This window comes from Miniopterus schreibersii (assembly GCF_964146895.1).
Source record: "Miniopterus schreibersii genome assembly, chromosome: 11".
Lineage (NCBI taxonomy): Eukaryota > Metazoa > Chordata > Mammalia > Chiroptera > Miniopteridae > Miniopterus > Miniopterus schreibersii.
The window spans coordinates 12,651,554-12,673,845 of NC_138111.1; the positions used below are offsets into that span (position 1 = coordinate 12,651,554).

Genomic DNA, 22,292 nt, shown 5'->3' on the forward strand with positions numbered 1-22,292 from the left:
GGGGACCACTGAGGGGTCCAAGCGAGGGAGAACTGGCCGTTGGGAGTGACCCTCCAGGCAGCGCATGAAGTGATGAAGGAGCTCCTCCAGGGAAGAGACTGGCGCAGCGCTGAAGGAGGCTGGGGGAGGCCTCACAACGTGGCCGTGGCCGTGGCCGCGACCGTGGCTGTGACCAGGCGAGGGGGAAACAAGGAAGGAGCAGCTGCTACTGCTTTACAAGACTATCCAGGTGCCTTGTTTTGCCTAAAATAAGAATGGCATCTATAGATCTAACTGTAAGAGTGGAAGGCAGATCCCTGGTGTCATTTCCTGAGCCAATGTCTTTGCAGAGGAAGAAACATCCAAGAAAAGTGAGCGTTTCCACAACCACTTGCAGCCCATTAACCTATATGGCAGGATCCCTTCCCCAAGTACCACCCCCACTGTGTCCCCCCATAAGCCACCAGGAGCTTATGGTCCCATGAGAATTAGGTAGAAAAAAAAGATGCAGAAAAAAGAAGAAAATAGGATGGAGAGAAGAGGTATTATTTTAAAAAATGTGCTGGGAAAGTCAAATTCCCAGCCATTCCTGCTGGAGATTTTATGGGGCAAGACGTCCCCAAAATGGATTCTGAATTATACTCTGCACCTCATAAAGCATGAGAACCCCTGGCCGCGGGTTCGCACACATCGCCCTCTCCTTGACTGCCCACCCTCCGCAGCACGGAGGCAGCCTGGAGACCCAGGGCCAGGCACGCAACCCGGTGCGGGAGAGAGCCCGGCCAGGCGCACAGGGCTCTGCACTCACGAGCAGGCCCAGCCCCTCTGCACAGGGCATTGGCCTTTTCTGGGCCTGGGTCTCCCTCTGTGCGATGAGGGTCTGGATTGCCTGAGGGTCCTGAGAGCTCTAAGTTGGGATGGCCTGGAGATGTGGCACAAGAACAGAGTTACAGAGAGCCCCTAAAAACCACGCGTGTATAGGAGGGGTATGCGGCGAGAGCAAAGAGGAATCGAAGGGGACATCCTGCTTTCATTCCCTCATAAGGCAATGGGAAGATCAGGTGCGGTGATGAATGAAAAACAAACTCTTCATAAGGTTTAATTCTTCATAAGGTTTAAGAGAAAAGGAGCATCGGTGACCGTCGCTGTGGAGTCCCGAGGGGGGGCCATAAACCCTTAGAGTCCAATGGTTTGAGTTCCTGACTCTGAATTCAGTTTCTCTCTCTTTATTTTTAAAACATTTTCTCCAGCTTTACTGGTATAATTGACACAACACTGAGTAAATTCAAGGCTTACAATGGGTTGATCTGATACATTCCAAAATGGGTTGATACATTGCAAAATGATTACCATCAAAGCGGCATTTGCTAACATCTCCATCATGCTACATAATTACACTTACATGCTGCAAACTTTGCAGATCTGAGCAACTTTGAGGCATGTAACACACTCTCACTCACTGGTCCCCACTACATCCCTAGAACTTACTGTGGTGTAACTGGAAGTTTGTGCTCCTTGACCAACACCCCCCGTAACGGCCCTCTAGCCTGTTTCTGTGAGCTCGGCTTTTTGGATTGCGCATTTCAGTGAAACCACACAGTATCCATTTTTCTCTGTCTGATTTATTTCACTTAGCATGATGCCCCCAAGGTCCACGCACATTGTCACAAATGGCAGGGTTTCCTTTTTTTCTCACGGCTGAGTAACCTTCCATCATAGGTTTACAGCACATCTCCTTTCTCCATCCATCCGCTGACTGACACAGATCTGTCTCCCTATCTTGACTATTGTAAATAATGCTTCAGTGAACATGGGGGGGGACCTATATCTCTTCAAGATCCTGTTTTCATTTCCTTTGGATATATACTCAGAAGTGGAATTGCTGGATCATACAGCAGTTCTGTTTTTAATTTTTTGAGGAACCTCCATGCTGTTTTCCATAGTGGTTGCAACAACTTATATCCCCACCAATGGATTCCTTTTTCTCTTCTTTAAATCAGAGTTTGGGGCCAACAGGTTAGCTAAAGGCTCAAGCACTAAAATCCCCGTGACTTCCTGACTCCGTCAATCTGAGCCATGTATGAATTTCCACAGCTTTTAGCTCGCCTTCCCTGTGCTGGCCCCAGCTCGGCCGGGACCCCAGGACTCCGGCGGAGCCTCCTGAAGCCCAGGAGCGCCGCCGACCGCTCGCACTAGCAGGTGTCTTCCTCTCCGGGGTTCTTAGGACGTGACTGTCAGTTGAGTTGTGCTTTTACAGAAGGCTGGTTTGTTTCCCAAACCTGTTTATGCCTGTTGTGTTTCTTATCAGTATAAAACTGATGAAATATTGTGAAAATTAAAAATTTATTAGCATCCAAAGAAAGCGGTTCCTAGGAGGACTACGTTGATTTTACTGTAAGAATAAAGTCACTTCATATTGCTATTGAATTAGGTCAGGTGCAACCACTATAAAAATGTAGAAAGGAATCATAAAACTCTAGACGGATTACTTGGCAAGCATCTCTAAGTTCTCAGTCCCCTTTAATGAAACGCTGGAGATCATATTTGCTACATTATGAGAATGGTTTAGACAAGAATGGAGTCATGGAACTCCAATCAGCTGACCCAGACCAAGAGGAGAGGCCCTGGGCTACATCAAATAATTGGCAAATGTATACACGTTTATGTGTTTTAAGTTAAAATATAACGTTTACGGTGCATTATAATTTTTTATGATTTCCTGCTGTAATGAGACTTTTTCTATTAACTGACCAACTGCCAATCCACATGGCCTCATAAAAGAGGGTTTCTAAGGTAAGCAACTCAGCCTACCCCCAGGTAGCCCTCTCCTGAACAGCCTGTCCCCAGTGAGTGTGAGAAAGGGCTTGAGGAAGGACTGCTTTATCAGCCTTGCCAGGGACAAAGAGACACCTGCCCCCTACCTATGCCTTGTGCTAATTGTTCCCCTTCTGCCCCCCACCCCCGGGTTCAGCGTCTTCTTTTAGTTCCCCAGCTAGAAAAATTATTTTCATATTCTCTCTCTCATATGTATCTGCATGTATGTGTATATATGTGTATGCATGTGTTATATCTACACACGTGTTACATGTATACACATATACACACACTTACGCATATACCCATATCATACGTAGCTGTAGATGCAGATGTCAGTAAAGGGTCAGGTAAACAAGGGGACTCCAGCCTGCAGCCTGGAGAAAATCTGGAGGTGGATTCTGGGGCCTGGCCACGTGTGGAGCGGGTTTATAAAGCTGGCTTAATATCAACTATAAGATGGTCAGTGAGCTTTCCACAGTCATGCTACCTCCATAAAATACTGTGGCAGGAACATTACCCGTCTTCTTCCCAATATATTATGCATGGGGCAGTCTAGACATAGCACCCTGCTTGCAGAACATCTTTTTAAAGCTGTGGACTCTTTTGTGACAATGAAATCAGAGCTCCAGTGTTACACACACATAAAAGTGGAGCATCTCTTTAGATGAATCCCAGAGCAACTCATACTCCCCTGATCTATCACGGAACTGAGCTTGAAAAGCCAGTGCCCTCGTGAAAAAACAATTTCATTAATGTCCCTGAGCTGCCTGCGGAAAACTTGCAGAGCGACCTTGAACCAGTCACTTCCTCTCTGTTACGTCACCAAAGGTGGCTGCTCCGGCACATACGTATTCCACGGTCCACAAGGATCCCCGCAAACTCTTCATCATGACCATTTCTGGGGGGTGAGACTGGGTAAGGGGGAGACTCTCACTTTTTCCTTTATAATATCCCTGACCGGTTTGAATTTGTTACAACAAGCCTGTATTTTTTAATCATTTTGTGAACATTTAAACCGATGGTTAAAAATTCAACAAGCGTGCGTGCACTAGCTGCTGGAATTAAACATATTAAAGAGGCACGATGCTTAACTTAGAAAGCTCACAAACCAGCAAGAGAAACAGGATTAAAAAATCACATTTCCTTGAAAACACAAGTTGCAGTGAACATGCAAAGTGCTTGGGAAACCACTGCTCTTGGGGAGCAAGGAGAGTCATCCTGGCAGCTAGGAAGGTATATTCTAGCTGGATCCCAAAAGACGAGTAGTAGTGATGAGGCAGGAAAGATAGCTTTTAATGTATATATTAGGGGGAAATCTGACAATTAAATGGGCAAAATTTAAATTTTAAACGAAAATCTTTGCGTGAGTGTCTGGACTAAATCAACGTTTCCCAAGGTGTGGTATGATAAATTTAGGTGGAACATGAAAATATGTATATATATAATCAATAGTTACATTAATTTTACAGGCTACCTTCCATTTATAGCAATTTATTCTGGTGTTCCATTCGTGACAGTGATACAAAGTTTCCTTTTAAAAATAAATACAGCTAATCCCACTTACTATGTGACCTTGTTCAATTGACTGTATGTCTCTGAATGGCCATGTGTTCCTCTGTAATATGCGGATACTAAAAATAGCCACGAAAAGGAATTTTTTAAATTGAAAAGCGTAAATGTTATCATCCCCAAAGACTGTTGCCTCTTTGCATTTCTGTGCCCCCAGGGACACAGCACAGGGTCTGGGATGGAGGAAGCACTGAAAATGACTGGGGGGGGCTTAGCTCCAGGCCAGGGGAGTTTACGGAGAGCAGGGGGCTTTAGGTGGAGCGGTTGGGTCTAAGGAAGGAGAACAGAACTCACGTCCCAGGCAAATCCCAGGTGATCGTAGTGACTGATGAGGGCACTGCATTCAGGAGGAATCTGAAGCTGAGATGAAGTCGTTGCTTAGCAATGTCTGATCACGCACACTTTCCATCTAGTCATTCCTTCATTCAGCGGACATTTATTGAGCGCCTACTATGTGACGGGCACAGGTCTGGGCACCTGGGATTCTGAGAGCAGACAGGACTGGAAGGTTCCTCCTCTCCTGAGTGATTCTGTGCAGCCCAATCTTCCCATGTCAGGGAGTACTGGCTCTGACAATACTCATTTAGGCCCAGGAGGACCTGTCATTTAAGTGAGCTCACGTCGTAGCACGTGAACGGCACTATCAGGACTAGAATCCAAGGCACCTGCTTCCCCGTCCAGCGCAGTTTGGTATGCAGCAGACTTGCAAAACCAGCCTGGTGTTCCAAGGTTGGCAGCTGTCTTTTCTCAGCCGCCCGCCTTCCCACCTGCTGTCCCTCTTGGGGGAAGGGTGGCCTTCTGTTCCCTGGCTGGAAGTAGGGAACCAGGTGAACGGGGCCATCTCCCTAGAGGCCTCTGCCCTGCGGAGAGGCGCTTTAGAGAGGCCAGGGGAATAAAGTGACGAGAGAGATGAAGGGAGGGGGGGACTGTGGGAGGCCTGCTATTGGCAGACAGGTAATTGGTTACTCTGGGCGGTCACCTTCTCCAGTCTCTCTCCCAGGGGGAAGATGGAGAGAAAGTAAATGAAGGTTGTCTAACAAATTAGTGTGAGGCTGGGCCTGAGGATGTGAGTTGCATCTGGGTTCAGAGCTGAGGGTTTGATCCTCAGAGGCCCCAGGAACGAGGCAGAGAGGGAGGTAGGGAGGGAGGGAGTTGTTTTTATCCTGCTGCAGGAGCTTTCAAGCTCAGAAGCGCCCTGGGAAACCGTTTCCTCCTTGTGGGGCCCTTGCTGAGCCGGGGGGGCTGAGAAGAACCTCACAGGTGGCTTGGCTCAATCTCATCACGTAAGAAACAAGGGGAAGCCCAGAGAGCTGCAGGGACGTGCCCACAGGCGGCAGAACCCGGACTCAGCCCCAGGACCCCTCGCTCTCAGGTTACCCTGCCCCGTGGGTTCCCCGAGGTCTTCCTTCGCAGAGCTTCCCTTGAATTGCCCTACACTCCCTCCAACTGCAGAGACAGTGGGGAGAGTCCAGGTCCTAAGGACTTGGGTACAGGCCTATTTATTTTTGTTTATTTAACAAACACGGAGGCAGCATCTGCTGGGTGTCAGGCACCGCTCTACAAGGCGGACAAACTTTAGCTCTTGGAATCCTCACCACAACCTCCTAACGCACCACAGAACCACCCGACGCGGCGGGTGCCCTCCAGGGCGGTGCTCACAAACCATCGCCCCTATTCCTGCCCGTGTTTCATTCACTCGGCCAGGAAATAGCCACTCAGCACCTACTATGTGCTGTGTTGTGTCCTTCGGTACATAATTTAGAGACTAAAATGATCAACAAGATATAACCCCTACTTTCAAGGCGCTGTCAGATAAAGGTTTTTTTAAATAAACGGAATAGAAAGCTATGGGGCGAGGGTGTACCGGGGTGCGACTATGGTGAGGGAGCACTTCATGAAGGAGGTGATATTTGAGTTCTGTAAGCGAGGGAGAAAATGGAAGATGAATGCAGAAGAAGGCAACCTGTTTAGGATTTTCCAGACTCTGAAGATGAATTAGGGTCTTATCCTTAAGAGCAATGACAAACAATTAAAAGTTTTAAACAAGAGGGTGAAGAGATCTGATTTGCTTTTTTATTTTATTATTTATTTTTTTAAATATATCTTTATTGATTTCGGAGAGAGGAAGGGAGAGGGAGAGAGAGAGAAACATCGATGATGAGAGAGTCATTGACCGGCTGCCTCCTGCACGCCCCCGACTGAGGATCGAGCCCGCAACCCGGGCGTGTGCCCTGACCGGGCATCGAACCCCGATCGCCCGGATCCTAGGTCGATGCTCAACCTCTGCGCCACGGCTGCCGGGCTGCTTTTTTAGAGATCGCTTTGGTTACTGTATACAGCGTGGTTGGCAAGTTTTTCTCTAAGGGGACAGTTAGGAAACGTTTCAAGCTCTGCGAGCCAGAGAGTCAACGTTGCCACTACTCACTCTGCTGCGGCAGGAAAGCAAACGTAGAAAATACACACATGAAGGCATGCGTGGGCGCGGGCGCTAACGAATCCTTATTTATGGACACTGATCATTGAACTCGATATCACTGTCACATAGCATGAGACGCTAGTCTTCTTTTGATTTTTTTTCAACTGTTTAAACAAGTAAATCGGCTTACGGGCCGTATGAAAGCAGGCAGAAGCTGGGCTTGGCCCGTGGGCCGTGGCTCATATGATATGAAGAAAGGACGGGGCAGGGAGGCAGCAGGGCAGCCTGTCAGAAGATGGACATCACAGCCCACGTGCGAAAGGACGATGGCTTGGACAATGGAGATGGCGTTAGGAAATCATGAGAAGCAAGTGCTTTTGAGAGTCATTGTAGAAGCCAAATCAAGAGGGTTGGCCGACTGAAAGAACGCGAGAAGCGAGGGAAAGAGAACATGAGGGATGGCCCCTTCCCCGAGTGACCTGGTGAGTGGGGGTGTGGTTTCCTGAGACGGGGGAATCACATGTCAGCAGTGTGATCCTCGATGGGGAAGAAAGATACTGGAGTCCCTGTGGGTTGCCGGATAAAACAGAGGGTACCCTGTTAAATACGAATTTCTGATCATCAGACAGTCACTTTTGGTAAAACTATGTTCCAAATATTGCATGGGACATAGTTAGACAAGGCAAGTATTTACTGGCCGAAACTCAAGTTTAGCTGGGCGTCCTGTACTCTATTTTTTGTATTTATGTTTATTAATGAAATATGGCAACCCTATCAGGGGGATATGAGCATTCAGGCAAAAAACAAAGAAAGAAACAAAAACACCTCTACGTAAGCCTGGGAGGAAAAAGAGAAGGTTCCCCAGAGGAGGTAATAGTCAGCTAAGGCTAGGAGTTGGCCAGGTGAATCGGGGGTGGGGAAAGTATTCGGAACAGAGACCAGCATCTCAGTTCCGGGGTCAGGTGGGGGCATTATGCCTGGTGCCCTCAGATACCCTCAAGTCCTCAGTGAGGCTACAGCGTCCAGTGCCAACGGGAATGTCAGGGGGCGAGGCTGAAGAGGTGCACAGGGATCGCTTCACCCAGCTCCTCCAGGGGGGCCTCCAAGGGCCCCCCCAAGCAGTTGGTACACTTGCTGAAGTGTTCCCAGGCCCCTCCCCGGGTGCTTCGGCAGGCCTGGGGGTGAGATCCGGGGTCCTAAGGTGATTCTGAGGAGTCGCTAATGCTAGGAGACACTGGGCTAAGTAATCAGGGAACTTTCCCACCTGCAAAGCCCAGGAGCCCAGGAAGTTGCTGCTGGCTCTTAAGTCTTGAAAACAGGAGCCCAGAGAATCAGAGCAAAAGCAGCACAGAATGAGTGTGCGGCCTCCCCCAGGGCCTCCCGAGCACGGGGCTCTGTTCATTTGGAGGGAACGGGGGTCCGGAACGTTTGTCCAGAGACCCGGCCGGCGCTGTGCGTCTGGCACCTGGCTCTCATTCCCGCTGCTGTCTCTCAGCTCCCTGCAAGCAGACCAGACGTCTCCCGGTGCCTTTCCCTGCTGCCCCGCCCCCTTCCCTCCTCCGCCCACAGCCGGCACTGAAATGATTCCCCCAAATGCAGCTATTACAGTGACTGGAAATCTCTTTACTGCTGATTCTGCTAATGGAAATGTTCCTTCCCTTTTCCGCTGCTTGCAAAGCCACTCGTGACTTCCCTGGGTGCCTGAGAGCAGGGCCTTGTCAGCCCGTCTCCACCACAAGGGAGAGGATTCTGCCCCGCCTGCCTCCCCCAACACCCACCTGCCTTAGACTCGGCCTCTAAGAGCTTCTCTGTCCAAGCTGTCCTCAGACAACCCCGGAGATCCCCGCTTCCCCAGCTCCAGCAGAGCCGCAGAGATCAATGGTGAATTTCATCCTGTTTCGCCTTGATGGGGGGTGGGGGTGAAGAGGGAGGGCGGGAGGGGCCTAAGCAGAACGTGCAGCATTGGCAAGAGGGGGAAAGGAGAGGAAATTTGCATACGTTATTTATTCATACCTCCACCTCCTTTCAAAAAAAGGATTCCAGGTGGCTATGAGGCACAGAGCACAAATTGTGTGCCAGATTCTGGGCTAGGTGCTTGGCACACAACTATCTCTGTAAGGATCATATGGCTCTAGTGTAACTGAAAATTCAGTACAGTGCTGGGTGCTGCCTAAAATTCAGTTTATGGAGGGCACTCCAAAAATAATGCTCAGAGAGACCGGGAGGAGTGAGATTTATGTTATTTTCACTTTACTGATGGACATACAGAGGCTCCGAGTGGTGGCATACGGAAGTCTACAGTTAGCAAGTTGTACATCAGGACTCAAACCCAGGGCTTGATTGTCAGAGCTGGCAAGTGTTCCAGCCCAGCACACTGGCTAGAGATAGTTGCTGTGAATTACCTGTGTGACCTTGCAAAACATACTTCTCTTCACTAGGTAAATGAGGGAGTGGAGCTACATCTCAAAGGCCACATTTCACCCAGTTTCTGACACTATAGAAACCTACACCATTTATTTGGGTTTTTACAACATTACAATATTTTTGTAAATGTTATATATTATTATATGTATCCCATATGCATAGATTAGGCAATGTAAATCCCCTTTTCAAGATGGGAATGTAAAAACTGTGCGATGCTGCTAGGAAGCACTGGGTAGGCAAAATTCACCTTGGATAGAGCAGAAGAGTGACAGGAAAGTGCAAATAAGGGCTTATCTTAGACAACTGATGCCTTGACAAAGGCAGAGCTTCTGCCTGGCCGGTGTGGCTTAGTGGTTGAGCATCGACCTATAATCTAGGAGACTGAGGTTCGATTCCCAGTCAGGGCACATGCCAAGGTTTCGGCCCGATCCCCAGCAGGGGGCGTGCAGGAGGCAGCCGATCAATGACTCTCTCATCATTGATGTTTCTCTCTTTCTCTCTCTCTCCCTCTCCCTTTCTGAAATCAATAAAGGCCTATTAAAAAAAAAAAAAAAAAAGGTAGAGCTTCTATAAGGACTAGATCGCAGGTCTCCTGTATGACACTATGCCAAGCCCAAGGTGGGAACTCCCTGAGCACTGGGGAAAGAGGGAAGTGGAACGGGGAGAAGGAAGGGAGGGGGAGAGGGAGACAATTCAGAAGGCACAGCGGCCAGGAATCCCGCTGTCCAGCAGTCCAGGGACAATGAGCGGCACACACAACAAAGTGAGACAAGGCCTGGGGCTCTCTCGGCAAATGAGTGAGGAGCGACGGGGCCGGGGAGATGCTGAGTCAGCTCCTGGCAGCACAGAGACAAGTTCAGTCCCTGTGAGGCTGTCACACCTGAAGTTCCTGCAAAAGAAACATCCCCAACTTCTTGGAAATAATAGGAAGAGATACAATGGAAAAGAGGTCGTCACAGACAGAACAACTCACTAAATTCCTGGTTCTGCGCAGCATGGGAGGCAGAGGGAGCGCAGGGCCCGGAACCAGGCAGAGCGGAGTTGGTGCCCTGCTCCACTGTACAATCGCTGTGTGATCTCGGGCATGCTCCTTAACTCATCTGAGCCTCGGCGCTCACCTGTCACACGGGGGCAAATCTAATCTGTCTTTTAGCATTGTGGAGAGAATAAATGAGATAACAGATGTACCAGCGCAACATCTGGGCCCAATAAATATTCAAGGAATAGTTGCGGTTTTCATAGCCTACCCCATACCAGAAAGATAAAGTCTGGGACTATCAGCTCCCCTCATCCCCACTGGCTGGCTGCCCCTCCCTCAGGTGGGTGGAAGACACACGGGATTCGGGGTCAAGTAGATTGGTATCTGGTGACTTGCTCTACCGCTGACTTGCTATGTTGACCTTGACTTCTCCCATCTTTGTATATAAAGGTTTTGTTCAGATAATGTCCTAACTCATACCATTTATGACATTTGATGATCCCAGAACCATGGTATCATCTTCTCCAATATAGTCAGCACCTTCCCGTTTGTCACCAGGCGAAGGTTCTAATCCCTTATCTGGCTTCCGTAATTCTTAAGGTAAGGTCTTTCCTCTAATGAAATTGGTCGCGTTACTCATCTGATAAACATCCCAGAGCAATGAGGGGGGCAAAGATAGAAAAAATATCTACAGGATCCCAGAAAAGGGAAGGCTATAGTTATGGAAGGGGAGGCATTCCAGCTTAGCCTTAACAGATGAATGGAATTCCCGCACCTCTCTGGTTTTACTCCAAACGGATTCTGGGATAATACTTTGCAAACCCTGGGCTCTAGTCATCTAAGGTGCTCTGGACACCTAGGAAGTGCGCAGCACACAGCGAGTCACAGCAGCCTGGGAGATGAATGAGGTATGTTCTCTGCTCTCTGCATAGTCCAGACAGACAAAGAAACACATAAGCTCCTCTCATTCTACTCCAAACCACCATCTCACCTGAACAGACTCGCACATGCCTTCCTGCTTCCATCTCTGCCCCTTTACAGAGCAGCCTGAGTAATTCTTTTGGATCATAAGTCAGATATTGACACTCTTTTGCTTAAATTCCTGCATTTCACTCAGAGTAAAAGCCCAGGCCCTGGCAGCAATCTGTATGGCCCTATGTGACACCTCTTATCCCTTTCGCGCCCTCTCCTGCCCACCTTTGCTCACTCCACTCAGGAGCACTGGCCTTCCTGCTGTGCCAAGAGTCAGGGCTTGAGCCCTCCAAGAGCCAGGGCTGCAGAGTCAGGGCTCTCCTGAGGCCCTACTCTGTCTGGGATGCTCTTCTCCCAGGTACCTACTTGGCTCACTTCTTCAACGCCTTCCAGTCTTGGTGCCAATCCTACATTCTCAATAAGCTCCTCTCACTCTTCCCTATTTAATATTCAAACCGATCTCTCCTTGCAAAAGTTCCCTGTTTTATTTTTATTTTTTGCCCTGTCTCATAGAATTTATCACCTCACAGATTACATACTTTTCTTATTTGTTATAATTGTTATTGTCCTCTCCCCATCACACACACACACACACACGCGCGCGCACACACACACAGTCACACACTCCTGGATATGATCTCTCTGAACAAAGGGATCAATGCATTTTGGTCTCCGATGGATCCCAAGCACCTGGCACAGTGCCTAGAACATTGTAGGTGCTCAATAGCTCTTAAGGGACTCGCCCTGCTATCGAAATCTTTATACTAACAGTGGGTGCGAAGGCCCAGAATGTTCAACGCCAGTGTGAAGAGGCCAGGAAAGACTTCAAAGATCAGTTGATGTTTGAATTCAGTCCTGAAAGGTAAGAAGGAATTTCCCCAGGGCTGCTGGGGCAGAATTCTAGAACAAGGAAGGATTCTCAGGGCAGGACAGTCGGAGCAGAGTCTGATCACGGACCTTGTACCACAACAAAGAACTTGGACTTCACACTAAGAACTATGGGGAACTGGTGAGGTGCTTTAGCAGAGAAGAGGCACGATCATATTTGGGCTTTAAATGAAATCACTGCGTCTGCAGGTACAGGGGACGGATTAGAGAGGATCAGACTAGAGGCACACGCCCGTGAGCTGACTGTGGAAATCTTAGGGCAGAGAAGCGCTGAGGCCTGCCAGGGGCTGCGGCAATGGGGACGGAGAAATGTTTCCCCTTCACGGGTAAAACCCTAACCGTTTGTAACATGCGACATCTCTGTCAATGTCTGACTCACAGGCTGAGCTGCTTTGCATGTTCTAGTGTGCCAGAAAGGAAGCTACAAATACTTCAGTCCTGAATTGTGTAAGTCACCAGCACCGGCCTCCAATCCGAAGGGAAATCTTAATGGGGGCTGTTATGCAAAAGCCCTACAGGCAACTGCAAGGAGCCCCCAAAAGGAGAGTGCGAGTGAGGGAGAACTGAGAGAGCCCCTACAGGCAGGGCCGCCGGCCTGCCTCCCTCCCGGCAGACGGCCCGCGCTCTGGGGAAGGAAGGAAAACCAGCTCGCTCGCTATAGTTAATCTTCTGTTGCCACTAGCTGGCCAGTGTGAGAACTTGGGGAAGTATCGGCTGTCAAGGAAGCGTGCCCGTGATGCTGCTCCACCCGCAGGTTAAATCCCGCTCGCTCCTTCCTCTCCTGGAAAAGACAGGCTTCCTCTGCTCGGCCCCAAAGGCAGCTGGTGAAAGGCAAGGAGGCTACCTCCTCCCCTGGAACAAAACCCGCCGGCTCAGGGTCTCAGGAAGGATTGGGGCCAACCAGCTGGATACTGGGGAGGGGGGATTCAAGTTCCCTAAGGGATATCTTTCTCCTTAGATTTTGGGGGTTTTGTAGTTTTGCTTTTTGCAGAGGCATGAGGAGAGGATGGTGCATTTTATGAGTTCAACTGAGGTGCAGACACTGAGACGTGTTTAAACCCAGGGCCAAGTGAGGGAGGTCCGGCGTTGCATGGAATGGGACTCAGGGCCACTGAAGCCTGAACTGCTGGTCCTTAAGTTGCTTTCTTCCCTGGCGCTTGGCCCCAGTGTTACCACGTAAAGGGAGTGGATTCAGTGAGCTCCAAGAATCTGTGATATTGTGAGTCCCCCAGTGTCGATGGTTGTAACAGTTTTCGTGACTTCCCCCAAAGAAGTCAGTATACGTGTTCTCTCCCTGCGGCACACGTGGTCACACGGTCCTGTGCCAGGACTAGTTTACACAGCAAAGCAAGGGGCTGAGAGCAGGAGGCTTTGCTTGCCAGAGGTCCAGTTAAACCTACTGCCAGCCCTGCCCTAAAGGAAAAGCACAGAGTGATCTGAGGGAAACCATCCAGCTCCGGGTCACAGGAAAGTGTGCAGAGCTCTGCCGTCTCGGCTGGTGAAAATGACCCCCAGACACAGCAAACCTCTCTAACGCAGCCGCAATGAAACGCCCCCTCCCCGAACGCCCATCGCCCTCTCCGGAACAGAGTGCTTTCTGAGGGCAGACGGTAATCTCTCTCCGCCCTGAGTCTTCAGGAGGTTTCATCAGATTGGAGCTGGAAAGGGGGTGGGGACGGACTGAAGTGAGTGGGACCGGGGAAAAGACTCAGATCAGAGACCACCAAACACCCCTCTGCCCACGGCAGACGCCTTATTTACAATGTCTCCGAAGCCTGGGACATCAGAACAGGATAGGACCTTGACCTTCCAGTGCTACCCAAACACTTTAACACTTTATTTAGTAATAAGGGAACCTGGTGCCCAAATGAGGAAACAACATACATTTAAAAAACTCTAGCTTTGTTGGAGTTCAAACAAATTCTCCCTCTTTCCCAACCCAGAATTTCTCTCTCACACACACATACAGTAAAAACACTGGCATTGATTTTTCTTTTCTCTTTTTTTTTATTGATTTCAGAGAGAGGAAGGGAGCGGGAGAGAGAGAAACATCAGTGATGAGAGAGTCATTGATCGGCTGCCTCCTGCCCGCCCCCTACTGGGCGTGGCGCCTGAAACCCAGGCGTGTGCCCTGACGGGGAATCGAACCATAACATCCCAGTTCGTAGGCTGACCCTCAACCACTGAGCCACGCCGGCCGGGCACTGGCATTGATTTTAATGAATATTCTGTGGTCAGCCATCTCTTCAGAAAATCCAGCTTACCACAGTCTGTTCTTCCTCCCTCTTAGTGACTGGCATCCACCTGCAGGATCCAACCAGAAACCGACAGCTAGCCTGACCGTCTCCCGGGGCTGAGGTTTCCCCTCCAAATGCCTGCCCAAAGCTGCTAGTCACCGCCTGAAGGCTCCTCCCACAGGGGTCCTACCTGCCCAGGGGTCAGGCGCTGGGTTGCTGGACAGCCCCCTGGGACACTCCCTCCAGAGGGGTTGAACTCTGTCCCCTTAGTATCTTCAATATTCCTTAGCACCAGGCAGAAAAAAGCCCATTCCTCATTCCCTGCTGATATCTGAAGGAAGCTCATCCAGCCTTTTGTGGGCTGTTCTTAGGCTAAACTCCCTGCTTCTAACAACCCTTCTGACCTGGTTCCTGGTCCCTCCGTCCTTCCAGAGGCTTTTCTCTTTTGGTACTCATTTTTTAAAAAATATGTCTTTATTGATTTCAGAGAGAAGAAGACAGAGGGAGAGGGAGAGAGATGCAAACATCAATGATGAGAGTCCCTGACCAGCTGCCTCCTGCACCCGCCTGCTAGGGATCGAGCCCGCAGCCCGGGCATGTGCCCTGACCAGGAATCGAACCGCGATCTCCTGGATCCTAAGTCGATGCTCAACCGCTGAGCCCGCTGGCCGGACACGGCACTCAGACTGTCTGTATTTTAAGGAATCTTTGTAGACCTGACCAAGTTGGCACTTCAGGCTGTGCCTTTCCCTTCCACACAGGGCAATCAGCTTCCTGCAAAGCGCATTCTTCGGCACAGAGCTTCAGGACACTGTCCTATCTACCGGTGTAGGTGCATTTAAAGACACAGTACTGGATGGCTCTTCCTTCTTCACCCGCCCTCCCCGGAATGCAGAGCACACGCCTCTTTGTGTGATTTATACGACAAGGCAAATTAGTAAGACATTTTGACAATGAAGGGCTGGTTATTCAGTATCATCTCTTTTTCTCCCTTTTGCTGAATCAAGGCTGGTGGTCAACAGTCCAGCCCAGCCACTACCAAGCAGAGGGAGAAGGGTGCCATGTCCCCACCTGCAGACAGGAAAGCTAAGTCCACAAGCAAACCCCGAGGGATGCCTGGGGGCAGGTGAGGACTGAGTGACGCGCAGCTTCACCTCAGAAGCCCTGCACTGGCTGCTGCTCCTGTTCAAGTTCTTCCTTTTCAATCAGTCCTTCCCAACACCCCCATGTTACCGGCAAAGGAAAGGAGCCAGTGAGAAGCAAGGGGAGCTAGTCGGAGTGACAGACTAGGTCAGGGCGCTTCAAGTTCATAGAATCTTTACACCCAAGGATTATTTTCGGGCTCATCCACCCACTCATATTACAGCACAAAGAACTGAAGCTCTGGGGGCTAAATGACTTGTTCAAGGTCACCGTGGGCCAGAGCTGAGACTCCAGATCCTAACCAACATCAAGTCCCCAAGCTCTACTGGAGCACTCAACTTCTCCAGCGTGTCCTCCAAGGCCTCGCTCAGGACTTTTCCTGTCCAGGAAGTGTCCCCAGCCTTCTCCCAGTCTTCAGAGATGTCTCCCCACCCTGATGCGACTGAGCGGGCGTGGTGTCACTTCCATCACTCATTGGCACCATTAAATACAACACCCTCTGACATCCCGTGAGTCACAGGACTTGGAGCTGGCAGGGCCACTGTCGGTCATCTAACCCATGCCTCACATTAGACTTCGGATCTCAGCTCACTCGCATAGCTGAAGTTCCTTTAGAGAAATGTTCCTGCCCCGTTGAAGATTGTTATATTTCTCTCCAGAACCCAGCACCACGCCCTACATACATGTACAACCAGCACCTCAATGCATATTTGGCTCAGGATGCCTACTTAGCAGTTACCAAGAATGCGGGTGGATGGCAGACTGAGATTCCAGTTCCACGTCCGCCATTTATTCACAGCCTGGCCTTGGATTAGGCACCTGACCTCTCTGTGAATGTTTCCTAACGTGCAGGGTGGCAATAACAGCGGTGCCCACTCCACATGCTTTATGTGAATTAACGGTAACAGGCAAGAGTAGAGCCTGCAGCCCCACACTGCTATTCCTTGATCACTTTCAGGGAAATTCACTTTGTTGACACCACTGCCTTGGAATCAGATTCTAGAGAAGAGGCCCGACACAGAAACTTGGGGGATCTTTCACCTCTCGGCGAAACCTACTCCTACCTAAAGCAGGCTGGAACACGATGGGAAGAGTAGAAATATGAAGAGGGAGAGACCTGAAGAAAAGTCGTTTAAGTCCGGGCATGACCAATAACACAGCCAATAACTCTGATAACAGGAGCAGCGGGGGGAGGGAGGGCCAGGTGTGCAGGCGATTTTGGTGAAAGATGTTGGTAAACAGTATGGAAAAATTACCTGAGTTCTCCAGTTGGACTTGAGTAAAATGGGAAATATATCTTTTACTTGTTCAACTGCCCAGTTTTAATGCCAGGAACATTTTACCACCACCAACTCCGGGCCCACAGCCCAAAGCTTTGGCAGTCACCACCACCCCCTAGTGGTGGCTCCACATACCCCGCTCTCGGCAGGATTTGGCATTCACTGACTGCATGCCCAGAAGTGGCAGGTGCCATCTCCAAAGCCCTTGAACTGGCGAGTCAGTAGTGAAAGACTCGCTCAGCCCGGCAGACACAAATACTCGGCTTTTAAACGAACGGCGTTTAAAAGGTCTTGGGATGCAATGGGGCTGCCTCAGGACCCTCAGAAAGATGCGGCCATAAATGACTCCTAGTACCCCCCAACAAGCAGCAGTCCTCATTTCCAGCCAGCCTGGCCCTCCCGGAGCTCACTGTGCACTCCGTGTTTACACGCAAACAGGGAAAGACCAACACAAATAAAAAGCCCACGTCTCCCTGCACAGCTCCTGCTATACTTGGCCATCTGGTGACTACCTCGCTAGCCAAATCCTCGGGGGGAGGGAGCGCCTCGAGCTGTCAGTCCAGGGCACTGAGGGGAAGGGGGGAGGAAGAGGGAATCCAGTTCCCTACATGCACCAGAAAGGGCAGGGTGACAAGGAGGACAGCACCGGGCCACTCCAAGGCAGGCAGTGCCCAGCCTCCAGGCTCAGCCACCAGCGTCAGAGAAGGCGGAAGGCTCCAAATGGAGAGCCGGAGAAGACTGAGCTAACTCACAGGCTCCTCACTCAGCTTGCCTCTCGCTCTCCCGCACCCGTTCCCTCTTGAAAGCCAGAGTTTAAAAAGGCACAGGTTGCCAGCCCCAGAAATTTTGGGTCAATTCCTATTAATGGACTGGACCGGGTCCTCCGCATCCTTGGGGAATTGGACTGCTCTGGGGTCCTTGCTTCCAAATAACACCATCTCCAAGGACGTCCCCTTTCCCCCCTCATCTGACCAGTCATTTAGGGAGATCTGCACTCCTGGCCTGCGAGGGGCACGCTGTGGAGAGATTGCCAGGGTGCTGAGAGAAGGCTGAGAGTCAGTGCGGTGAAAGGGACCCCCTCCGTGCCCCCCGGGGGGAAGCAGCCGCAGCAGGAGTTAGCTCTGAGCCCAAGGTTAGCTCTTTGCCCCATCTCCACCCACCCTCATTCCCTTCCTTGGGAGTGGGCAGCCCCAGGGGCGCACGCGTGTTTGCCTGAGTGTGTGCGCGAGTCCCTGGGTGTCGCGTGCCAGGCGCACCGCCCAAGGGAAGTCCCCTGGGAACCTGCGAAGCGCTGGCGGAAAGCTCAGCAAGCTCGGGTTACAGCCAGCTGGGGAGCGCCCAAGGGCCAGGAACCCCGGCTCCAGCTCGGAGCACGGGAGCGCCTGGCACTCACTCAAATCTCCAGAGGCAGCGGCGTGAAAGGGGGGGGGGGGGGCAAAAAATACATTTAAAAATACTATGGCTCCCAGCAGGGAGGCGCCGAGTCCACGGATTCCTCTTTGGGGCTTCTCCAGCGAGCAAAGAGTTAACCTCAGAGGTTCAAGCCCGGATTCGGACGGCGCTGACCACGGCGGCCCATCACCCCGCGGTGCCTGGGCCGGGCCGGGTCCGAGGAGGAAAGGATGGGGGAGGGCGAGCGGGGGAGTCTCGCGGAGAAGCCCCGCGCCTTCGGGGCGCAGCTGCCGACCGACTCCCGCAGCCAGTCGCGCCCCGCGCCCGGGGCGGAGGGAGAGCGGGCGGCCGGGGCGCGGGCGCGCGGGGGGCGGCCTGTCGGGGCCGCTCTCGGAGGTCGCTGAGCTTTCAGTCACCCGGGTGGGACGCCGGCCGCGCTCCCCACGGCTCTGCGAGGGGCCGGCTCCTCGGGGATTCGCGCGGGGAACCAGCGGGCAGCAAGCTGCCGGCGAACTTTCCCATGAACTTTTCCGGGCGAGCCCCCGCCCCACCCGACCCCACCCCACCCTCTCCCCTTCCACTCTCTCGCCTGTAAGTTACTAGGACTAGCCCAGGGGCGGAGGGGCGAGGACAAACCTGCCGTCGGCTGGGAGAGGGGGTTGAGCGCGACTGAGGCAGCAAGAGTGGGGGGCGAATCGGACAAGCCCAGAGTGCAGACCTTGGGCTCGGAATCCCAGTCCCCAGAAATCACTCAATCCCCCCCCCTTCACAGGTGGCCGAAACTGAGGGCCCGAGAGGGGAACCGACTTGGCCAAGGTCACCCAGCCCATTCGGGAACTCAGTTTTTGAGGGTGGAGCTCCTCCGCTCCGATTCTCGAGAAAATCTACCCCGAAGAGCGCAGCCAGAAACTCCCCGGCAAGGGCGCAGGGACCGGGCGCAGGGACCGGGCGCAGGGACCGGGCGGGACCTGCCCCGGCCTCGCAGCGGGGCTTCCCCGGCCCCCGCGCGGGCGCGCCCAGCGACCCGGGGTCTGGGACGCGGGGACCGGCCGCGCAGCGCGGCACCTCGGGGCTGAGCCGAGGCGGGTGCCCGCACGCCCCGGGCTCCCGCCACGCACTCTCCGGGACCTCCGGCCCCACACTCCTCTCCAACCACCTGTACGCCCTCCGGGCCCTTCAGCCGCCCCCTCCAACCCCGCTCCGGGGCCCGGGGCGGGGATCCCCAAGGCGCCCCGCCCGCCCGCTTCCCCGGGGCTCGCGTTCCTCGGGGTGCCGCGCGCCGGCGCCAGCCTTACCCAGAGTGAAGAAGGGCAGCTCGGTGTTGTCCAGGTCGTCCTGCACCGCGACGCGCCCGGGCAGCTCGTTGCGCACAAAGAGCAGGAGGCGCGACTCGGCGGGGGCGCCCGCGGAGCTGGCGGAGCCCGGGGACGCGGCGGCGGCGGCCCCGGCCCCGGCGCGGGCGCCGCTCCAGCCGATGTCGCTCTCCCGCAGCGCGGGCAGCGTGGACACCGTGACCGTCTTGAGCCGGCAGGGGCTGTCGGGCTCCCGCGCGGCGGCGGCCAGCGGCGGCGGCAGGAGCAGCAGCAGCAGCAGCGGCGGCGGCGGCGGGTGGAAGCCGAGCCTCGGCCGCCCCCGGGGCCCCGAGCTGGGGCCGGGGCTGCGCCGGGCGCCGGCGGCGGCCATGGCGGGAGGGGCTGCGGTGCTGCGAGCGGCGGCCGCGCGGCGCGGGAGGAGGAACCGGCGGCGGCCGACGACCAGGACGCGGAGCGAGGGAGCCGCGCGAGCCGCTCGCAGCAGCCCCGCGCCGGCTCCGCCCCCGCGCGGCCGGCCCTCCCCCCGCGCCGCCTCCCGGGCCCGCGCCGCCCCGCGCCGGCTCCCCGCGGACCCCGGGCGTTCCGGAGGCTCCGCCCGGCCGCGCGCGAATCCCAGTCGCCCCCTCTCCTTTCCCAGGATCCCCCGAAGCCGCCGCCCGGTGTCCTTCGGCCGCGCCGCCCCTCCCCGGGCCCCTACGGCTCCGGGGCCCCTCCCGCCTCCCGCCTCCCGCCTCCCCGAGCCCCCCGACTGGCCCCGCGCGCCCACCGTCACCCCACCCCCGGCCCAGCCCGGAGGCGGCACCTGGGGCGAGCCTCAGACCGGCCGCGCCCCAGGCCCCGCCTTCTTCAGGGGGCAGGTCGCCGCCGGGTGGCCGGGACCTAACTTCGTCTCCCGCAGCCCAGTCCCCATCCGGGCCCTTCCAGCTGCTGGAGGGAGTCCCGGCGGCCTCAGAGCCCCCTCCCCACCCCCTTTCCACCCGCGCGCGCAACCGCCCCCGCCGCCCCCCCCCCAGGCCTCTCCCTGGCGGCGCTAATTCCTAATTGGCCGAGGGGTGTGGGGCCCCCGCCCTCCCAAATTGCCCGGGCCTGGCGGCTCCGGCCCCCTAGCTGCCGCCCCGCAGCCCAGCCCACTCATGTGCTTTTATTTTGGATCCTGCTCCTGCTTAGAGCTGCTCTACTTGGCTGGTTTTGCTCTCTGTGTGAAATTCCTGAAAAGGGTGAGAGAGGGAGGTGCAGAGAGAAGAGAAGGGGTGCAGCGAGAAGAGAGGGGGTGCAGAGAGAAGAGGGGGTGCAGCGAGAAGAGAGGGGGTGCAGAGAGAAGAGGGGGTGCAGAGAGAGGAGAGACCAGAGAGGGACAGGAGAGAGACCTATACTTGGCCTTCCTGGGGCTCCCCCAGGCTTCTCCATCCTGTGCCCCATTCCCAGAGGAGTCTGCTCAGCAAACCTGGACACACCCCCCTCCTTCCGCTGGAGTCAGGTTGAACTGTAACCCTAGGTCCTCAGACACAGGGCAGCCTTTGACCTTCAGCTGACCCTGCCTGGGCCTCACACCGGATCCTCCAGGAGCCAGCACCCCCCCAGACACCCAGTGCTGGAGCAGCCCCTCCTGCACGCCCCCGCTCCTCATCTTCCCTCCCTCGGTGCCCTCTTTCATCAGTTTTATCTCGACCTTCATGGCACAAATGCTCCCCCTCTGTAATCGGTGGGCCGCGTCCCACCTCTCCAAGGCGCTCGCCTCTGAACCTTTCCCGTGGTCTCTGAGCAGCGTCTCTTCCTTCCTCTGCCTCTTCTTCCTACCTTCAGCCCTCACGTGAATTTTCTTTCTCCCTCTCCCATTGCATTTGAGCTACTTTTTTTTATGACTTTGGGTAAAGGCAGGGGACTGGAAAGGCGGCAACACCGAAGCCTGTTCGTGACCTTGGGCTTTGTGCTTCTGAGGCATTCCCCGGCTGTCAGAATGCCCATATGCTAGCTGTTACACATAATCAAAATCCAGTGAGATGGGAGTTATGATTCCCATTTTCCAGATGAGAAAACTGAGATCAGGAGGTCAAGGAGGTGAAGGGGCTTCCCAAGGTCACACAGCTAATGAGCAGAAGCACTGCAACTGGAACTCCAGGCTGCCAAGCGGCAGCTGTTTCCATTGAATCACACTGTCCCCGGTGACCTTGGAAAAGCCCACCTATCAAAGATGTGAAAGGCGCAGCTGCAGGAGCACATCTGGGGCTGCTTCAGCTCTGAGGTTTGTAAGGTGTGCTTCTCCTGTCTCAGTTTACTAATCTGTGAACTTGGGGGGGAGGTGGGAGTGGGGGGTCAGACTCTGGCCTTTCAAGTCCTCTGATTCTAAATTGTCTCCCGCCTCTCTGATGCCGGCTCAGTTCATTTACTCCTCCAAAATATGTCCCCCTGCCTCCCTCAGTCTCTCCTTTGTACCCTTACAATCCGCCACTATCCTCCGCAATGGGGCTTTCTGATTCTCTATGCCCCTTTCTTCAAATATGCTGACATAGTCCCTTTATAGAAGTGCTCACCAGGAAAAAAGGGCTCCCTTATGTAAGGCAGAGTCTGTGCAAGTCCTTCATGGACCTCTGGTACAAAGGCCTGTCGAATGTGACCCACACTTTCATTCATTCATCCTCAACTACATATCCAGGTTCCTACCAGGCGCTATATGGGGATCCGGAGACGGTAAGCACAGCTCCTGCCCTTGGAGAACTTATAATGATGGGGCGTTGGGAGGGGGGAAGGGAGAATAGACGGGCATGGAAACATCTGAGCTACCAGGCAGATAGACATGTGTTTCTTCTATGAGATGCTTAGAAAGGTATTCTTGGAGAAATCAAAGAAAGCTTCCCGGAAGAGGTGGCGCTGGGGTAAAGCCAA

At 53.5% G+C, this 22,292-nt stretch overlaps 1 protein-coding gene across 4 annotated transcripts in view; it reads right to left on the bottom strand.

The window, feature by feature from the left end:
- Window positions 1-19,806, bottom strand: part of ASTN2 (astrotactin 2) — a 694,556-nt gene extending 674,750 nt beyond the window's left edge. For 3 of the 4 annotated variants that reach the window (XM_081150626.1, XM_081150624.1, XM_081150625.1), the window contains exon 1: window positions 19,392-19,784. In XM_081150626.1, coding sequence (XP_081006752.1) covers window positions 19,392-19,779 — 388 coding nt within the window. In that variant the 5' untranslated portion in view covers window positions 19,780-19,784. Of the gene's footprint in view, window positions 1-19,391 lie in introns of all 4 variants that reach the window. The other variant, XM_081150627.1, reaches the window with a different exon arrangement.
- Between the last annotated feature and the right edge of the window lie 2,486 nt (window positions 19,807-22,292).